We start from the raw sequence: 20,071 nt of genomic DNA on the forward strand, positions 1-20,071 counted from the left end.
CGAAATTCTTTAAATAAAATTATGTTAATTGCCGGTTGAATGCTAGCGCAAATGAAAATCGTATAAAGTTATTTAATTAAACGTTAGCTAACAGTAGCTTAAAGTGTGTCTAACGATGTTTTCGTACGTGTTCCTCAGGTGAATAATATTTTTTAATATTTACGACTATAAATAGCAGGTTAAGCCGTTATATTGCGATAGTTAGAACTAAAACACGTGCATTTTCTTCAAGCCCATGTAAATAATGCTCAGAGTATGTATTCCAATTGGGTGCAGATTAATTGATGGGCAATAAGGAAGTAGTAAACAAGAAGAAGAAATAAGAAAGAATCCACCAAAACTATATTGGATGGATTAAATATATATATATATATATATTTTTTTTTTTTTTTTGCTTTTTTCTCAGCTAAGATTATTGCTGTAATAGTTTAGGTAAGCAAGAGAAACAATTAATGTTTGAATTTATTAATGTTTAGTGCATCGAGTAGCATATTATTGTAACTAACAACGAAAACGATGATAATAAGTTTTCTATTTAATGTGAACAATCAGAGAGATTGCAAAACTAATGTTTAAAAATGAAAAAAAACGGATCTGCTAGCATTCGAATGCGCAATCATCCGATCGAGAAAAGTGTAAATAGAAATAAAAATTTGAAATGTAAGCGAATCCTTTCGATATTAACGTCCAAGTTAGCTGACATCTTATTTCGAGATTATTTGCATAGATGTTCTATAATAAATTATCGCCAAACCGGCAACGAATGAATACAGAAGCGCATCTGCCTGAGGCGATTTAAGTTCAACTGGCAATCGATATTTACAATAGACCAAATTAATTAAATTAGAAGAAGAAGAAGATGCTAAGACTGTCATATAATTAATAATCAAGGCTTGACACCTTTCCGACTAAGGTTATTACGATTATAGTCAATTAAATTGAAGTTAGACATAAATGACTTTTCAAAGAACTTTTCCCATTATTTACTTATTATTTAGTTAATTAGAAAATTGTCAAGAATTTCAATAAATTATTTAACAATAATAGTATTTTAATCGGCATTTAATTAAATTTGCGATTTAATTACATACGAGCATATGCTCAATACATGTTTTTTTATGAGTACAACAAATAACTGATACCGAGACAATAATTAATCTCATTACAGCAAATCCGATTAAACGATATATTCGCGTTTAAAACGAATATAGTGTGCCGTTAAAATAAATGCTAAAAAGAGCTAAACTCTCTTGAAACTTTCGATTTTCTTTTATTTCGACAATTCAAGGAGAAAAGAATTCCAAAAGCGCAAGGTTCAAGGTTTTTTTCCAAAACTGGACTTTTCAGCAGAGCAAAGACATTTCGTTTCCATTTAACACACGAATAGCTTGATTGTGGCGCTTTTAAGGCCTGTGCAACGCCGGGTGTAAATATTTTTTACATTTTCGTATAACTATGTAGAAGTCTTTGGGTTAAAAATATTTTCATCAAATTCAGTCTTCAAAGTTTTTCGAGTGCAATTCTTTCCCCCTTTCTTGAAAAAGTTTGTTCTAAAAAAGCAAGGAAAAGCAGATATACAAATTTTTTACTCGCGCATTTTATGATTTGCTGCCTTGAGATTTAAACTCGCTAACCACTGATTTAGTAGTCGCCACTATTATCTGTTCGGCTATGCAGCAGTCAGCCCATCCATCCATATGTAAAGAATTAAATTTCTTTAGCTCGTTCTGAAACTTGATCATATTCCCGTTGTAATAAATAAATAAAATTTTTAAAAATTTGTTAAAAATAGTATCGGAAAGAAACATTTGGAAAATATTTTTTTATTTTGTGTTCATAAAAATAACTTGGGTTTTCTAATTGGGGCGCAGTAGATATTGAAACCCAATTGTAACTTGATGCTAAGTATTTAACAAAGCTATGTTTTGGCTTTTATATAACTCGGATAAGGTAGTTGGTAAATGTTTTTGCTAATTAAATGCAAATTTATCTTAAAATCCTTACGAACGAACTTTGGTAAGCATATAAGGAAAAGGAAAGACAGGCAGAAGTATTGTTGTGCGATCAGAGCTATAGATGAATAGACATAGGCGTCGCTGCTTGCGCAATAAGTCGGATGCGCCATCTGACAGACATATGATCGGGCCAGATGTAAAGAGAAATAGATGGGTAAGCACATAAGCAGATATAGATGGATGCAGATGAGCGGAAATGCAAATAAATCCGCATAATACGAACGAATGTGATGTGCAAATGGGTGGAAAGTGAACGCTTAGCCGACGAATGTACATACAGACGAACGCACGTATAGACCCTATAAAGCCCATTGGGCTGATCTTCAAAGCGAACAAATGGGCGTTGCTCATATTCACTATCGGACATAAGAATACCAATGCTTGTGCTGATCGCTCATAAGTGTATGAAACGTACTCTTAGATTTAACCAACAATTGAACAAAGGTAATATACCCACTCGAGCGGTCATGGTTCTAACATGTTTATGGTCAAGAATGCATTTCTTTATACTTGAACTAATTATCTTACACCACCAATATGTTGACAATTATCAGCAGGTTTTACTAAACACTCTCAGAAGACTTTCTTGTTTTCTATTGAAATCAAGAATTTTTTTATACAAAAGTAACCATAAATGTGCATATAATTCATTATACTCAAATAACAATAATAGCAAAAGAAATCAGATTTTATATACTTATACGTTATACGAATAAAAGCCTTCGCATATAAACGCGTACACATATATATATATATATATATATATATATATGTATGTTATTGAACATCGAACTATAGGTATAGATAGATCCCATAGCAATATGAAACCAGTTATTCGATTATTGAACAATTTGACAGTATAATGTGTTTTTTGTATGTGCGCGCAAGTATATGTGTGGGTGGGGAGTGTATTGCGTTCATATCATTGATTATTTGTTACAATGTCATGTTTGTTAGTGGTTTGCTTAGACATATACGTAAGCGGCAATGCGGCTGTATTGTTATTGCTTGAATGTTGTTAGTTGTCACAGAGACAATGTAAGTGAAACCACAAGAGATTGCAATATTTTCACAAGTATGGTTTCACCATTATATCTAGCGATTGTCAAACCAATAAAATTTGAGTAATTGTTGCATTGACATCGCAACGCAATTTTTCATCCATTTTAGAGTCGATCATATAAAAAATAAATATAAAAAATAACAAAAAAATGAACAAAGTAAACAAATAAATGGACAAACAAACACCTTAAGATAGTTAACGCTTACGTTAACGCGTGCGTAAAAAAAAAAAAAAACAAGTGTGCTTTGCACGTATTCCTACGGAACAGAAAATCATTGGATTTGCTTCCGCTTTGCTAAATATATCAAGCAAAGCTTACGAGATCCTAAGAAGTTTACACATGCAAGCACTAACTGCTTTGGTCACACAGCTTCTAAATCCATTTGCCTTAGCATATCATTCGCTAATTCTTTGTCTTTGACTAAAAGTTTCTAATATCGATTGCAAAGGTGGACAAATAACTGGAAAAAGACCAAACGGAAACTACTTGAATCTTTCCAGTTAGTCGACAACTCGTTGCCGTGGTTCTATCTTTTATGGTCTTTACTGAGATGTTCATAAGAAATATAACATAAATGGTTTTTTTAAGTTCAGGAATCTGGAAAAGAAATCCGGCAATTAACTGTAATACAAAGGCGGGGAAAATAGTTACCTCTAAGTAATTTTGGGATAAGTAAACGAACTTAAGTCTCTGTTTAGCTTTAAGCAATTCATTATTTGCGTGGTATCTCAATTTGTAGTATTTAAGTAAAAATCTTAATCTCCTGCATAAAACTGGTCAAGTTAAGAAAAAAAAATTATTTTCTTTCTGCTCGTTGTTGTTTGTTGGATTCATAACACTTTCATTTCCAGCGAATCAGTGAAATGATTATGAAGCTATCTATTTTTAAGGAATGTAACTTTCTACTAAGAAAAAGTATTATTTTGTCGGGAAAGCCTTACATTGCTAGTGCTACCATTGAATTAGTAAGAGTACTACAAAAAAAGCCTTTAATTAAACTGACATTTAAATAAACATTTAATACAAAGAATATCACATCGCTCAGTGCATTTTCAAGTAAAGCTGTTTTCGATATCCTTTCCAACTGCGAAAAGCCCTTTAATATTATTTTATTATCTCTGAAAGCTCTTCCAAAGAACACAATTACATGACGCTTTGCTTACAGGTTGAGCGTAGATGCTTCTGTTCCCTAATGATAGTTACCGCCTCGCAGCTAACATGATGGCTTTTCCTATTCATCATAGACTGAACTTCTTTCGAAGAGAGAAGGGTGTAGCATAAAACGATTTGTCAGTCCACAATTCATTATTGAATCTATTAACATCTTCTCTACCGCTTGACAGTGATATTTCAGAAAATCAACTTCAGTCCTCTGCCCAGAAGGTATTATCGTCTGACGACTTGCTAAATGTAAGCAAAGAAGATCTGAGAGAATAATACTGATGCGGAAAAATTCAGTATTGAGAATACTCTGCTTGTCGGCATTAGCTGATAGTAACCACCTCTGTGACTTGTGATCTGCCAACAGCATCTTAAGGCTTCTCCTCCTATTCATCGAAAATCAGGTCCATTTCACTCAAAAGCATAGGTCTCCTTCATTGGAGCTACTGAATGCGCTACTATTTCCTTGCTTCACAAATGTCAAGCGTATTAAAATCTCAGGACAAGCCATCGTTTTGAGCGTTATGATCGAAGTCTCCTTCATTACTGGAACATTACGCGAAACGCATATCACACTCCAGTCGTTAAATATAATTTCAAATAGTCAAAATATATTCCATGCATTTAAGTTTTTATGTGTATCTGCCACATCAACGCCGCTACTTCATTTGGACATGCCTGACATATTTGCCTCTTAAATCATAGGAGAAAAAAAAAAGAAAAGAAATCATGTATATAAGCAAATTACAATAATTGCTAAACATTCCATACATCTTTTCCCGTAAATCTTCCGTTTGTGATTTCTTAGCTTCGGTTAAATTAACACCTTTGCCAATTAATCACTCTGTCCGTATTTTATTTTTTTATTACATAAGTACAAATATACAAATAAACAAATGCCTCATAAAGAAAATATTTAAAATGTTTTTTTGTTTTTTTGTTTCTTTTTTTTGTTTTCTTCATTAACTTGTTGTTGTTTGCCGCTTTGCTTCAACAACGAAAAACATTACTCGTTACCAGTTTGAAAATATTTTTATTTTTTTTTATTTTTAATTTTTATACTTTGCATGATGTGCATGCATTAAATATGCAAAATTTTATATTTATTTAATACGCTTACGTAGGCTAAAGTGTGATATAAATCGAAACCGGAAAATAGGTTTTTTTTGTGTGTTTGTGTGTGTTTTTTTTTTAAATTTAACAAATTTGCCAGACAAATAACATTTGTAGAAATTTGCATAAATAGTCGCATTTTGTGACAAAAGACAACTAAACCAATAATTCAAAGGCATAAATAAATTAAATGAATTGCTTTACCTCCCTGTAACGGTATATATGTCGCTATTATTACTATTAAAAATGTTACTCGCGATACTAAAGACATATTTACTTGTTCTTCTGATTTGTAATATCCTTGAGAGGAACGTATGATCGAAAATATTCAAAGAATGGAATCCTGATTCAGTGACTTATACCTAATCACTAAAAACCCATTTGAAGTAGTTCTCGCTCATAGTTTTCATGCTTTGGGAAGCAGTTAAGATGAATTACAGTAGTTTTCGATAAACAGGCTCTGACTTTAATGTGGCCTGCACTCGGTTGGCTGGAAAGCTGGAGTTGCGTTAAAGCGAATCTTGGATTGTATCTGTAATCTCCACGTAACAGTTATCAGCTTTCGATTGAAATCGCTTTCGAGGTTTGTGTTAGTGCTTTTCTTCGTTTATCATAAAGTTTCAATTTGAATTTTTTAAAACTTTTTTTTTAGTTGTTTTATTTTTTTTTTTGTTAAATTGCTTGACTCTTACATTCATTATAAAACTTATCATGCGTTGATTCTCGCAATTTGCATGCAATAAATATAGCGTTCACTTAGTGAGTAAAAATAAATTACGCGGATGTAGGTAACCCACTAAAAAGGATTTCATATACATCCAACTTTCATTGTCTTAAGAAAGACCAATCATTTCTTATATGAATCTATTCAGAATTATTTTTTCGGCTTATCCGTCCGTCTATCTGTCTGTTGTGCGTATTTTTATATTCAGCCTACGAAATTTCTTACGAGGAAGTTTTTTGGCTTCAAGACAGGCCAGGTTGAGAATTAGTTGGACTGAACCATTTTTAAGGCCCTATTTTGGGAAAGTTGTTATACGAAAAGATGGTGGCATAGGGATCAAAACGTCTTTCAAATATCAAACTCACTGAATAATGATATTTCAATATACTAAATTGGTTGGCGATGTTTATCCCGATTGATCAAATTTTTTGACCCACCTAATATAACCATTCGAACTAAAAGTACTTTGGTTTCTATTCTACGATGACAACTCATCGACATTGGCGTATAGAATCACGTAAGCCTATTTTCTTGACTGCACTTCCTGTAAGGTTCCTTATAAGAGTAAGCTTTCACATGACAAAATATGACGAAATATCGGTCAAGACAAGAATAAGTTAAGAATAATAAAATTTTTGATAAGAAAACTATTATAATTGCATTAAATTTGATCCATAGCAGTTGGCCGTTTGGATTCTTTCACACATAAACGCTCCCATCACAAATAGGCCTGTATATGTGAACAGATATTTTATCACCAAAAGAAAAATAAACGAAAAATAAATGAAAGTTGTGTAAAGTATTTAATAGTCGGCTATATCCCACTATAACGTTTTCAATGGCGATCAAATTTTAGGTAACTGCAGCTTGAGCTGCAAGAGAGCCAAGCATAAGAATTGGTTTTCTTTTTGTTTACAATGGAACATTTGATATCGCTGGCCAACCTCGTGTGTGTATGATTTAAAAGTGTTTTAGGGATTACGAGCAAAAATCTTTTTAATAAGAATTTTTGCAAAAGTAACTTTTTTCTAATATTTTTTTTTTTTTTTCTTTTCAGATACAGTCAACATTCTCAAATGTATGCATATGTAAGTAGATGCTCCTTATTATCTTTTCCTTAATGTTACTTATGAAGTCTTTCGAATGTTATTAAAAATGATAGCAAACATATTTTTCAATTCGAGGTCTTTCAATATTTTTAAATTATTTGAGGCAAACTTCTAAGGAGAGAGAGAGAGAGAAAGCGAGAGAGACAGATTTCAATATCAAAGAATATTAATCTCTAATCTTTTTTCAATACATTTTGTTCAATAGAAAATTTGTCTTAGAAATTTCAAAATATATTTCAAATTATTAGTAAATTTTCATTAAGTCAGTTGAGAATTTTTTCACATCATGAATAATTCAGCAGAAAATTTCTGAAATGAAATTTCGCAAAGGAAAATTGACGACGGAAACATGTGGCTTATGTCATACTCATCGCTCTGTTTGTTTGCATAATCTGAAGCACCTATGAAAAGGTACACAAATTTTTAACCTCGATCAAATATATGTCCATTTTGTGGAGTTGATTGGATTTGGATGCAAAGGAGAGGAGGAAAAGCTATAATTGCCATAGAATTTTGAGATAGGCTTCTGTGGAATTGGTATAGGCAGACGTATACAAAGGATGGACTATGGCAATCCTAACATAGTTACTTTAAGTGCCTGCCTGCAACTTCGGATGTATATGTAAACATCGGAGCGAAATATTTTGCATAAGTCAGGGTAGAAAAAAAAACCAAAAATTGATTGAAATTTTTTTGAAATTTTATTAGGCAAAGCTATGTCGAGAATTTAGTAGTCATGTCTTGCTCGATTACACTTGTTCTCCTTTTAACTGATATGCCTAAATTAAACTCCTTGCAACAAGTAGTACTTTCGCCGAAATTTCGTTCTATACACATTATCGATTGGTATAATTTGTCCAAAGAAATAGATTCTAGGACAAAAGTCTACGGTTAGAAAAAATATTAAGTTCTTAAAACAATTGGAAGTTTTGTTATTATCAAAAAGGAGCGGATAGAAAATGATGATCGTGAAAAATGAAGATTTATTCTGGACCAAATATATTGAGAGGAATGTTGCTGAAAATTATAGGAAAACAAACAAAAGAAATTTTAGGAGATATCTCTACGATCCTGTTACCACATTTTTATAGAACGCGGCATAAACGCTAATGAAACATAAATATCTGAGCGAAATGTAATCAAGCTACGTACTTACACTCTTCCCTCCTGCAACTAGTTGCAAACGAGTGGAAGTCGAAAGAAATTAAAAAAAATTCAAGACATCCAGGTTACGTTTCGGTATTTTTTAATTCTCGTGAATCAGTCATAAGTAAAATTGTTGGGACATTTTTAAAGAAGTTTTTCTCAAGAAGTATTTCTCGGAAGAAGAGATCTATGTAACTCATACTCCAAAGTGAAACCAAAATTTATCGAAAATATTTAATATATCTTTTTAGCAATCTCTATGAAAATTTTTGCAAAATTTCAGTAAATTCTGACATACTTGTATGTATGCGCTCTGTCTTAGAGATTATCATGAAGGAAGTTAATGCAAATTTATTCCAAACTTAAAACGATTGAATTTATTTACATACGGTTGGTGCTCTTTGATCACCGTCTACATTGCGGCTACATAAAAATCAAACATATAGATATGTGTGTATACATGTGTGCACTTTTCAATAAAAAGAAAAAAAAATGAAAAAAATTATGTGAAAATTTTTTCAAAAAGTTCATATATATATGTATACACATTTTTTTTTTTTTTTTTTTCTTTTCAATTTTTATTGAGGGCAACCTACTTAATCTCAAACTGCATTTCTTTACTTAACTTGATTGGCTACATGACCGCGCAAAGTCTCTTTTTTATTTTTGCCTCTTTTGGTGGTGTTGTGTTAAAATTTGTTGTTAATACATTTGACAGGGACAGGAACATTTGCTATACGTAAAGCCAACGCACTATAGTCTGATGTTGTATTGAATTGGACTGGATTGGACTCAATGTTGTTGTTTTGCATTCAATGTTGTTGGTTTTAATTTTCGACATTTTATGTGGGCAAAATATAACTTACGTGAATGCGAACAACAACAACAAAAAATAACGCAAACAATAACAGCAAAAACATTAACAGAAATAACTACAGAAACATGACAATGACTTTCTCACTATCATCTTTGTTACGAAGGCGATTAACAGAAGAAAAGAAAGCAAACAACGATAAGAGTACACTTTTAAGCCGATATTTTATCCTTTGGAAATTTCGATTAAAATGTTAATTAAAAGAAATCCCGTAACCATCAGCTTGGCTAAGATTCGTCCTCGAACTTACATTGAAACACTTACCTTAATGCACTTTATAGGATCTTTGTCGACGGGGGGCATATGCACAATATAAAGGCTTCGACTAAATCGAGTAAATCAACCTAGAAATCTTCTATTGGTCGGAATATGTATATTTGAGGCATGCGTTTTTTTTTTTTTTTTTTTTTTTTTGATGCAAAATTTGTCCATGTTACAAATGAAATGATAAAACGAGGGCACTTCATCGTTGAATGGTGAGCATGAAAACGCACAATATATAGGAATCAGCAAACAATCGGCTTTGAATGTAATGTGATCTGCGGAAATGTCAAGTTGATATAAGTACACATGGACTTATGGACATTTACGTATATACAGTGAAATGTCACCCAAGCTTAATCAGTTTAACAGTTAGAATTGATTTGCATATTGTGCTTGTTGACAGTGACATTAACAGATGTTTTTGAGCGGTCTTCTCTTCTATTTTCTCGTTTTTATTGTTGTATTTGGGTAGAGACATGTGTACATAAAAGACATCGATAAGTGCAGACCGCAGACCAGACAGTCTATTCATTTTTTGCTTTGTTCTCTATTAGCGGATACTATTAACGCAATAGTATGCATGCGATATTAACAAAGTCTTAACGAAGAATCGAAAAAGAAAAAGACAAAATTCCTTTAAAAGCTCGATTTCGCGTACCTTTCTCTTACCTTAGGCAGGCAGCCTTTATAACAGGTGGTATTATTACCTTATTTGACTTATATAAAGACGTTCGCCAAAACGATAAATAAATAAAGGAAAATTTCTTCATCGAATATTTATCCGTTCTTTTTTTTGTTGTTGCTGTTTGTTGTTTGTTGTTGTTTCTCTTATATTCAATAAATCATTAGGAAATGGACATGAATTGAAAGACTTTTCAAAGGTTTTCACACTTTTTCATTCATTCATTCTCCTTTTGGTTGTTGATGGGTTTTCGCACACTCAACTAAACTCAACTAAAAACTGTATGGCCACACATAAAAGTTTTTCATATGTCTTATCCGTCATTTGTTTGCTTAACTTGATATGCATGCGTTAGATTAAGCGTTTGTTTTAATTTTCTTTACCATTTCCTGTTTTCATATACAATCTCAAGCGGCATTGTATTGCTTCGCATCAAGTGTATGTATTATTTATGGCTGTTATCTCGTATAGTCGCAACTAGCAAGTAAAACTCGCGATGTCACCCATAGCCATAATATATATAATGTTTTTGTTTGCATATATGTGTGCATGTATATATGTATGTATGTATGTATATACCTATGTACCTACCAGGTGCGTATGTAAATGTCGTTGGCAGTCCTTTGAAATGTCATTTATATAATATATTATATGGCAAGTGATGATAGCGGTCGTTTTAATGTGTTCTATGTTGTTGTTTTTGTTTTTTTTGTTATAGAGTCTGAGAAAGGAAATATGCGAAAAATAATGGGCGGAAGTGAATATCGTTAATATATTTATATATATATATAAATTATTAGATTAATTTTCCAGACAAAAAACCTACAGTTAACATTTCAATGAAAGCAAAAGACATTTTTTTCCAACTTAAGTAGAATTGAACAACATTTCTCTATTTACATATATCACAATGCCATGACATATTTAAATGCAAAATGATCCGCCTGAGTGGGCGAGTAGGCAAGAGTCTCAACTAGATGCAAAACACTCAGTGGTCGTGGCTTCAAATCTCAACTGCAGTAGAATTCTCAATAAAGCCGGGGACAGCCTTGAGATGCATGCTAATGTTTAAGACTTTAATCATAGAATTTATTCTCTGGCTAAATTAATAGTAATAGTAATAATAAATGCAGAAAGGAAATGCTTCGTAAATTTTTAAACTTCGTCCTTTATACTCAGCTGAAGCCTGGTGAGGATGTCTAAGCTACGCGAGTTTATGCCCTAATATAAAAGATTTTTCCCCTCCACTTGCTTGTCAAGCGATTTTCTTCTTTCCCCTTCCCAAGCTATTTTAACACAATGGAACGCGGACATTTCAGGCAGCTTCGCCAGCCACACCTACCGGTTTTTATTACTCAGTTTATAGGGCAAAAAAGTGATGCAGACAGCAATTACTTGGGTGTTTTTTTCTTGCGACTTAACATAGCGTTTCTAATATCAAGAAAGTAAATAAGTTTTTGTCGCTCTATTAGTGAAATTGAATGCTTTTAAAGAAGAAGAAAAATTTTTTTTATATTACTTGCCAAAACAACGGTTGAGATAAGTTTTTAATGGCAAGGAGAAATTTGGCCGACGAACCCCGATAGGTAGAGGATGGCAGCACATTCTAGTTTAATGCTGCTAGCATTTTCTCGACGAGTATAGAAAGAAAAGCTAGAGCATCGTCCTTCACATTGTGTACATATATTTCACTTTAGTAAACGGCTCAATAGCATCGATTATGACTTTCCTCAAGGATGGCTTCATTCATTTACCTTAAAGTAGCAAAAAGCTTATTTAATTAATTCATTTGTTCATTTACTGACTTCTTTATTAACTTATTGTCGACGCACGTAATGACAAAACAATTTCAGAACACTTTCTTTATAAAAATCTCAAAGTTTTCTTTCGAAAAATGTCTTGTACGGAAATAAAATATATTCACATTCTGATTAAAAGAAGGCCTAAGAACTGCATCGAACGGATTTCGACGATAAAGTAAAGTGTTTTTTACATAAATTAGTTAGTTATTATCCTATTATCCATTTTTGCTATCCTTTTTCGATCAAGTATTCTTCAGCAAATTAACAACAGAAAATTCGGTGCGATGGGAAACAAAAGCTTTCTCCACATTTGTTATTATTCGAGCAGCTGTTTTCATTGATATTGTGACCTGCATTTATTTTAAATTTTTTTTAACGCATTTTCTGACATACGTATAAAAAATGGATACATTAAAAGCAGAAAATGCTAGAAAACGTAAATTTTTAGAAGAAAAATATTTAGCGAATGAAAAGAGAGAACATTTTCAACGTAATGATCTCCTAGCTAAAAATACGGAAGAGGCACTGCAGTAAAACTGCCCAAAGTAAAGAATCAGATCAAGGTGTAGAAGATGGTAATCTTCTTACTTATTGAAGAACAAAATCTTTACGATTGAATTCAAATCAAAAAGAATTAAGAACACTATGATGGGCCTAAACGGACTTGCAGTTTCTCATATAATGATTTTTCAAAATAAGGCTTTATATGAGCGAAAATAGTCGAAAAAGTGGTCCGATCCCAATCATTTTCAATACCTTCGCCCGTGGGCCAAGATAACGTCTTATTTTTAGAAAATCCTTATTTGAAAAAATTTTATTCTCGGCAAGCAACAATGTAACCCTATATTCAATTGCCTATTATTTGTGTTTTTGTTGCGTTTAACAATTTTTTTTGAAATCGAAAATTTGACGAGGATATTAGCCTATTTTCGAGGAGTACTCAAAAATGGCAACGTCAAAGCCTCATTCTCACGAGGCACTATCAACTTAAAGAGGTTCTGTGGCTTACGGTGCAACCAGTCTAACTTGGAATCTCTTCATTTACGCGGCAATGGCTAGTGAAACACGTGGAATTTCTTAAAAGTATTGATTTTTATAGCGTTTGGCGAGTATTTAAATGAAAAAAGTTCAATTTTTGAACAGCAAAAACAACACTGTCTTAAAAAAAAAAAGTTTAGATTAACTTATCGCAAGAATTTTACATGATCCTCTACAATATGTTACTTTACAGATATTTTGAAAAATTCGAAAGAAAAAAATGGAAATTGTTATCCTGTGTATGCCGTTTTCAAAAATCGTGGTCCGAGGAAAATGCATTAAAAGTTCCAAGTGTCCTTACATCGCCAACCAGTTGTGTTCAAACAAACAATTGTTTTCTCTATTGAAAATAGTGCCATGCCCACAATCATCATTTTGTATATAGCTATTAAAGGATCGTTTAAGGCAATAAAAAGAATTGATTATTGAAAAAGTTTACAGTGGTCTTACCACTTACTCCTTCGTATATTGTTCGCTATCTGCTGTGTTGTCTGTTAGCGTCTAGGACTGTAACTAGGATGAGCACTAGCAATTAAGGCTATCGGTTTTTTTTTTAAAGATAGATTAGATAGTTTAGATATTTTATTGATAGGTATTTTCAAGGCATTCGTAGGGTTAGTTGCAGGGGCAAGGTTTCGGCTCTCACAAAGTGTATTTTTGATTATGTTTATGAATCTAATTCTTAAGGATTCACTGATTTGTTGCAATGGCATGCTCAGATTGCATTCTTGCAAATTTTTTTTGTTTCGATTTTCCCGATTTTAACGCGATGTACAGAGGGAACGAGGTAAGGATTAACATGCGAGTAGTATAGATGGCAATACTGTCGAATTTTTCATCAATTTTCTACTTAATGTTTTGCCTGATATACTTTTCGTGATCAAACAAAGGTACAGATTTGGCTGCTAGATCTGCTCGCTGATTTCCCAAGAGATCAATATAGTTTGCCATCTAAAAAATTTTAGTTTTATTTCTCTAGGCGGCAATGGTTCTCCTCACTTTGTTAATGATTTCCAAGTTGAAATTTAAAGGGATAGCTTTTAGGGCCGACAAGCTATCTGTGGTCGTAACCGTTTTAAGTTAAACTTTGCAAGCAAGGTTTGTGACGTAAACAATAAGTTTTAACGCACTTTTGTGTAGGATGTAATTAATACGGATTTGTCCTATGGCATCTCCTAATGCATACCCAGAGGGCAGCTCATCAATCTTAGAAGCATCCGTAAAGAGAAAATGCCGACCACTATTTTCCAAAAAGTGAAATTCCTCTGCGAGTAGTTCTCTGAAGACGACGCATATTCTGAGGGTGAAATATCAAAAGAGTTGACATTTTAAACAACAAAATGAAAAATAATTTGATATATATTTTGAGATATAATTAACGTGCTGTACATTTGCACTTCAGTGCTCCATGTGGCTTAATGGTAAAGGGTGGTAGGAGATAATAGTCGACGTTGTGCCGATTAAAACATTTAATATTTTGTTTTCGTTTTTTGTAAGCTAATAAAGTTAAGCCCGAGTTAACGCTTGAATTGCAAACTATTACATGTCGAAATTCCGGATACTTTTTACACCAGAATATATATATATATGTATATACATACATACATATACATACATATATGTATATATATATATATATATATATACGTATGTATAAAATGAAATGTCGTTCTAGTTTGACGTAGATATTATGGAAAAATATGAAATAGTTTTACCATAAACGAACATAAACATAAACGAACAAAAACTTTATATATTTTTGTCATATAAAAGCAAAACAGAGAAAAAACAATCAGAAGCTTGAAGTGTAATTGAAATGTGACAAAATAACACCGTGTAACTTATACTGCACAAGAGAGACAAACATGTCATTCATAGGCAATGCAATGCGGTTTAATGATTGAATCGTTAACAAAAAAAAGAAAAAGAAAAAAAAAAACACCAAATAATGAAAAATAGTAAAAACCATACGACAAGATTTTTATCTCATGTTGACTGCTTAAGTCTTTTGTTTATGAGAGATTGATTTTTTCTATTCTAACGGCTTAAGTTTGTTTTTTTTTTTTTTCTGTTTTCTTTGAATAAAGATATTTAACAGTTTCCTGCTACAGAGAAAGGCGTACATAAATTAAAGAGATTTGAAAAAAAAAACACAAAACACAAAACACTTGTGCGCAGCAATAGACCTCCCGACGTCTAAGGTGTATTCATTGTTGTTGGTATTTTAAAATGCTTACAGCTAGTCAGTCAACTAAAAGAGAGGAGTGATAAAAACGTGATTTGTTCCAGTTATTAAATATTCGTCTTCTTTGCATTTTATTATAGCATTTAATGGACGAATTTCTTGCCTATATATATATATATCTGCAACATCGATCAAAGGCAGTTGATTGTGTCATCATTGCAATCTTTAGGCAGTAGTGAGTGTTTTTACGTCTTGTCGTCTTGACGTTGCATAATAAGTAAGCCTTCAGAAGATCAGAACAATAACAACGTCAGCGCTACTATTGAGAAATAATGACAAGTTTTACTTCTGCACTGCGAAAGCACACCATCAGTTAACAGTAACGCTGGCTGGCGTTTTCTACATTTATTCATCTTTACGTTGTAGTTCATAAGTTGGCGAATACAAAAGGGAAACAGTGCTCTTGAGTGCTCTTGAGTGCTCCTAAACGCTAAACGTCTAAAAGGTGCGGTATCATCCATGCCATCCAAGGAATTATGAACGCTTTCATCTAGAAGGAAATTAGATGATGATGAATAATGTTTTGCACACAAAATGAACGGATGCAAATTTTTTCTTTTTACTTATTTTATTTTCTGCATTGCAGCAATTAAAACGGATCATTCATTTATAATGCGAAACAAACACTTAAACTAATCATGAAATGATAAATATTTGTAAACAAAAAAAAAAAAAAAAACGATTTTGTTGGGGGAAAAAAGAAAATGATAAAATTATGTTAATGCATATCAGCATAATCCAAGGTAATGGCGAAAAATCATGTTCACTTTAAATTGATCATTAAATTTAATTATATTATTAAGCGTTCCATTAATAAATATTCATTCATTATTAATCTGGCAATACTTTTTTTTTTTTTTCTATATAGAAAATTGTATTTGCTTAAGTGTTGTAAACTTTCATTTCTCTCTCTCTGTGCGTGCATGTGTGTTCGCTTGTGTGTGTGTGTTTGTATATTTGTGTGTGGGCTTGTGTTTTCATTTATTGCGATTTGTAAAAAAAAAAAACTTGTACACTTTTACTAACCTCAGAGGAGTCGCACTTTAATTGCTTTTAAAACACAAAGCGGCTTAAGGTAGACGCACATAATGATAAACTTAAGATTTTAATTTTTTAATTTTATACTCTACACCTATTACAATTAGGAATCTCATAAAGCCTACATGGTATGTATAAGGCGTGTTCTAAGCTAAACATGTCTCGTTTACAATAGCACATTGGATGTGATTAATAGCTCCCTGGATAGGAAACATATGCATTATCAGCCGGTTTGTGTTGACATTAAACAAATCCAATCGCGTGAAATTAATCAAAAATTCCAAAATGCAATGTTAAAACAATTCGAAAATTTTATTTTCTTATAAAATAATTTATTACTCTCTATTTTTTATTTTAGCAGTATTTTCATTATTAGATAAGACAGTGTGCCCAACTAATTTCAGATATTTGCCATCAATTTCCAAAATTCTTTTTGGTTCCGTCATTCCTTGCCTTGTTATCTATTCAATTAAATTAAGCTCAATAAGAAGAGGCAATCCACACAATATTGACCGTATTAACCCATTCACCGGTACAATTTTATGGTAGCGTGCAACTAGGTTCTACTTATTGACGGGCGTAGAGTTAAAAGTCTATATAAATTTTAGGCGGACATCTTTTACTTATGTAGCAAACTCTACGAATTGCATAAGAGCTCTGGTAACCTGAATCGCCTTTCGAATGCGATTTATTAGGCGAAACATTCATAACTAGTGGCTTCATTTCTAGAGCATCAGTAAGGGAGTCCGACCCTCCCTTATCATCCACACTCCTACTACGAATCGCAGTACGTTTCTCTATACCGCCGACGGGATCCGATTTTTGTGATGCTCTCTGCTTTTAGATCGCCCATAGCTGCAAAATTCGAAAAAGAGGGTTGGACTTTCGCATGGCAAAGCTTAAGTTCGCTTTATGTTATGCAACCGGAAATAAAATCCGTTCTAAAGCGTTCTTCGCCTGTTAGAACACTAAGACAATATTGTTAGAAACGGCTGTGAAACGGAAATTTTTATTGCATTCGAAAAACAAACAACAACAAAGGTTGACTGATTTTGGAGAAAGGCATGAACTTGACCCTTTGTGAACGTACTGCGCCTCACCTTTTCAAAAAGCAGAGACCTAAGAACGTTAAAAGTACCTAAGCGGAGTGCACCAGATTGAAATAAAAAGAGATAAAAAAGAAGTTATCAATTAGTTCGATGTCAAGTTCAAAAGTTATGGCTCATATTTATTGCTAAAATATCGTTCATACCATATTCCATAGTAATTCTTAATCTTTACTCTATCTAACTTTTAGTATTAAAGTCGATGCGGCGCGTATATGCTGCGTGAGTTTTACGATTATGATTAGCTCTTGAAGATTTCTGAGCCTCCTTCTTTTGATAGTTACGCCAAATCTCCTTGTCTTGCCCTTTCTCTTTTGGATCGTTTAAGACATTTTTGTGCATCGGAGCAGACTCCTTTTTCTGAAACGACTTGGATCGAGCTTCCATGTTGCGACGAAACCTAAATTCTTCTGGATTGTCACGAAAACTTACAGATTTGTTTCTTCTTTGATGTTGGTTCGTTTCAGTACGTTTCTGAGTAGTCGATTCATCTCCGTCATTTTCGTTGCCCCTCTCATCTGCGGATTCGTCTACAACATCGGCCAACACATATTTAAAATTGTTCGACTTTTCCCCAAGATTTTCATTTTTCGTGTTTTCATAAGTGTCGTCGTAATCATCGTCATATTCGTTTTCGTTATTTGATACGTGCTCTGGTACCAGACTACATTCCCTGTAACGATCTCTTAAGGCGTTTATATCGGTTTTATCGTCTAATAGCTGTGCAAAATTTTTGGGATCATTAGGAAAACCTTTGCCCCTTTTAATAATACAATTTCGGTTTGTCATATTATCATGCTTATCACCTGATTCTTTGCTGAGCTTGTTTTGAAGATCGGGAGGAATATAAATCTTCGAGGGACATAATTCCGTCAAATCAGGAGGTAAATTACCTTCCAAAAGTGCGCCAATGGTTTCGTCGGCACTACAGTAGCGGCTAAGAACACGCCGAACAAATTCAGCGCCCAAATCAGGAAAACAATCTAAAACCATAACAACCTCAGATTCTATATTCCGTTGCAATAGACCATTGCCATAGCCATTTATTCCATTTGACTTTGTTTCACCACATACAGGTATCTTAGGCCTTTCAGGCATGACGTTCGAAGCTTGTCCGTTAGTATGTGGTTTCTCGCCAATTGCTTTTTGATTCGATTTAACAGTGTCCGAATTTGTTTCTCTTTGATATGCCTTAACCATAATGTCAATTCCAGCTCTTTTCAATCTATCCATGCTTGTACATGCTTGATTCATGATGTCCACATCTAATTGAATCGGATATTGTCGTTGATAATCGTTGACAAAGGCCTGGTCAATTGAACACTCATTTAATGTGGCAATGAACTTTTGGGATGGCAATGAACTACAATGGGGCCTTGCTAAAATGGCATCTATATGAATCCAAACAATAGCTCGAAAGGCTCGCAAAAATTGCATTCTTGCTTGATTTATCCAAATCAAACTTAACGCCCTGGGCTTTACATTATATATATTTTCATATAATTGTCTTAATGTTTTATCGTAAAAATGTGAAATATGCTGAGGAAATTTTTCATCTTCGCATATGAAACGTGCATCCGGACATACATCTAATAAAACACTCAATGTGAAAGAGCAATTCAATGCATATAAGGCAACGTCATCAAAAGGAGTATCCAACATAGCATCTAATGAGGCACCACCTCCTGCTCCTTCGAAACCTTCGTTTTCGGTCTGCGTTTGTATTGAACGAAAAGCCGTTTTCAAGAACTGAAGAGAAACTCTTAAATCATGCTTATATTTAGGTTCCAATCCTAACAATATTGCGAAAATTTTACGCAACAATGCAGTATTTTCAGACGAATTATTACCTACCGCGATAATTAAATCGAATAGCATTGGTGCAGATATCAAATAGTTACCATATATAAGCTCGGCTAAGTCATCGTCTTCTATCCAGCATTCAGCAGACTCTTTACGCGTAAGAATACGTAATATTATGCGAATAATTAAATTCAGTACATCATCATGAAGTCGTTTAACGCTTTCCGAAATATTTACGCTCAAAATATTGACATAAAACGGTACACTGTTTTGCAACATTGAGTTTATGGCGGTGAGGACACCTTTTGTTTGATGAATCATATAAGACCAAAATTCATGGTGCGCTCGATGCAAGATAAATTCCATGTCAAACTTAAATTGTTCGGCTTCGTGAAGCCATTCCTCCAATTCAACTCCATGAATAACGTGTCCTCCACTCGTAATCAAACTGGTAAAATGACCAAAAGCTGAACGAGGTGCAAAAAATTTATCCAATGCCGGGACAATGCGTTTAGTGCCGTATTTGTCAATAACGACAAGATTTAAATTTTTAAGTGACTTCGCCAGAGGATTTTTTACAGGCATTATTAAGAGTATGCCACAATATTTCTAATGCGCGCGTAATAGACAAAGTTAACCTCTATTCTGAATTAAATCTCTCGCCAGTCTTCGCTATTTATAATAATCTCTTCCTCTTAATTCCATTTCAATGCACTATGGACTACGATAATATAGATCATTCACAATAATGTTATCCCAAATGACTGCATTACGTAACACAGAGAGGGTAAACGAAGAACGAAAGTTTTTCTGAATGTTTTTGTCGGCCAAAAAAAATAAAAGCTTTTTCTTTCATAAAAATACAATAATATAGGTAATCGTCAAAT

The 20,071-nt window shown here is 33.1% G+C and overlaps 1 protein-coding gene across 1 annotated transcript; it reads right to left on the reverse strand.

Moving 5' to 3' along the window:
• Positions 1-17,561: 17,561 nt before the first annotated feature.
• On the reverse strand, positions 17,562-19,769 carry LOC119642001 (activating signal cointegrator 1 complex subunit 2-like). The gene has a single exon (XM_038040951.1). The coding sequence runs from the start codon at positions 19,767-19,769 to the stop codon at positions 17,562-17,564; it is 2,208 nt and encodes a 735-aa protein (XP_037896879.1).
• Between the last annotated feature and the right edge of the window lie 302 nt (positions 19,770-20,071).

This window comes from Glossina fuscipes, unplaced genomic scaffold (assembly GCF_014805625.2).
Source record: "Glossina fuscipes isolate IAEA_lab_2018 unplaced genomic scaffold, Yale_Gfus_2 204, whole genome shotgun sequence".
NCBI lineage: Eukaryota > Metazoa > Arthropoda > Insecta > Diptera > Glossinidae > Glossina > Glossina fuscipes.

Coding starts and splice junctions, on each gene's coding strand:
- LOC119642001 (XM_038040951.1), bottom strand. CDS start 19,769: ATGCCTGTAAAAAATCCTCTGGCGAAGTCACTTAAAAATTTAAATCTT.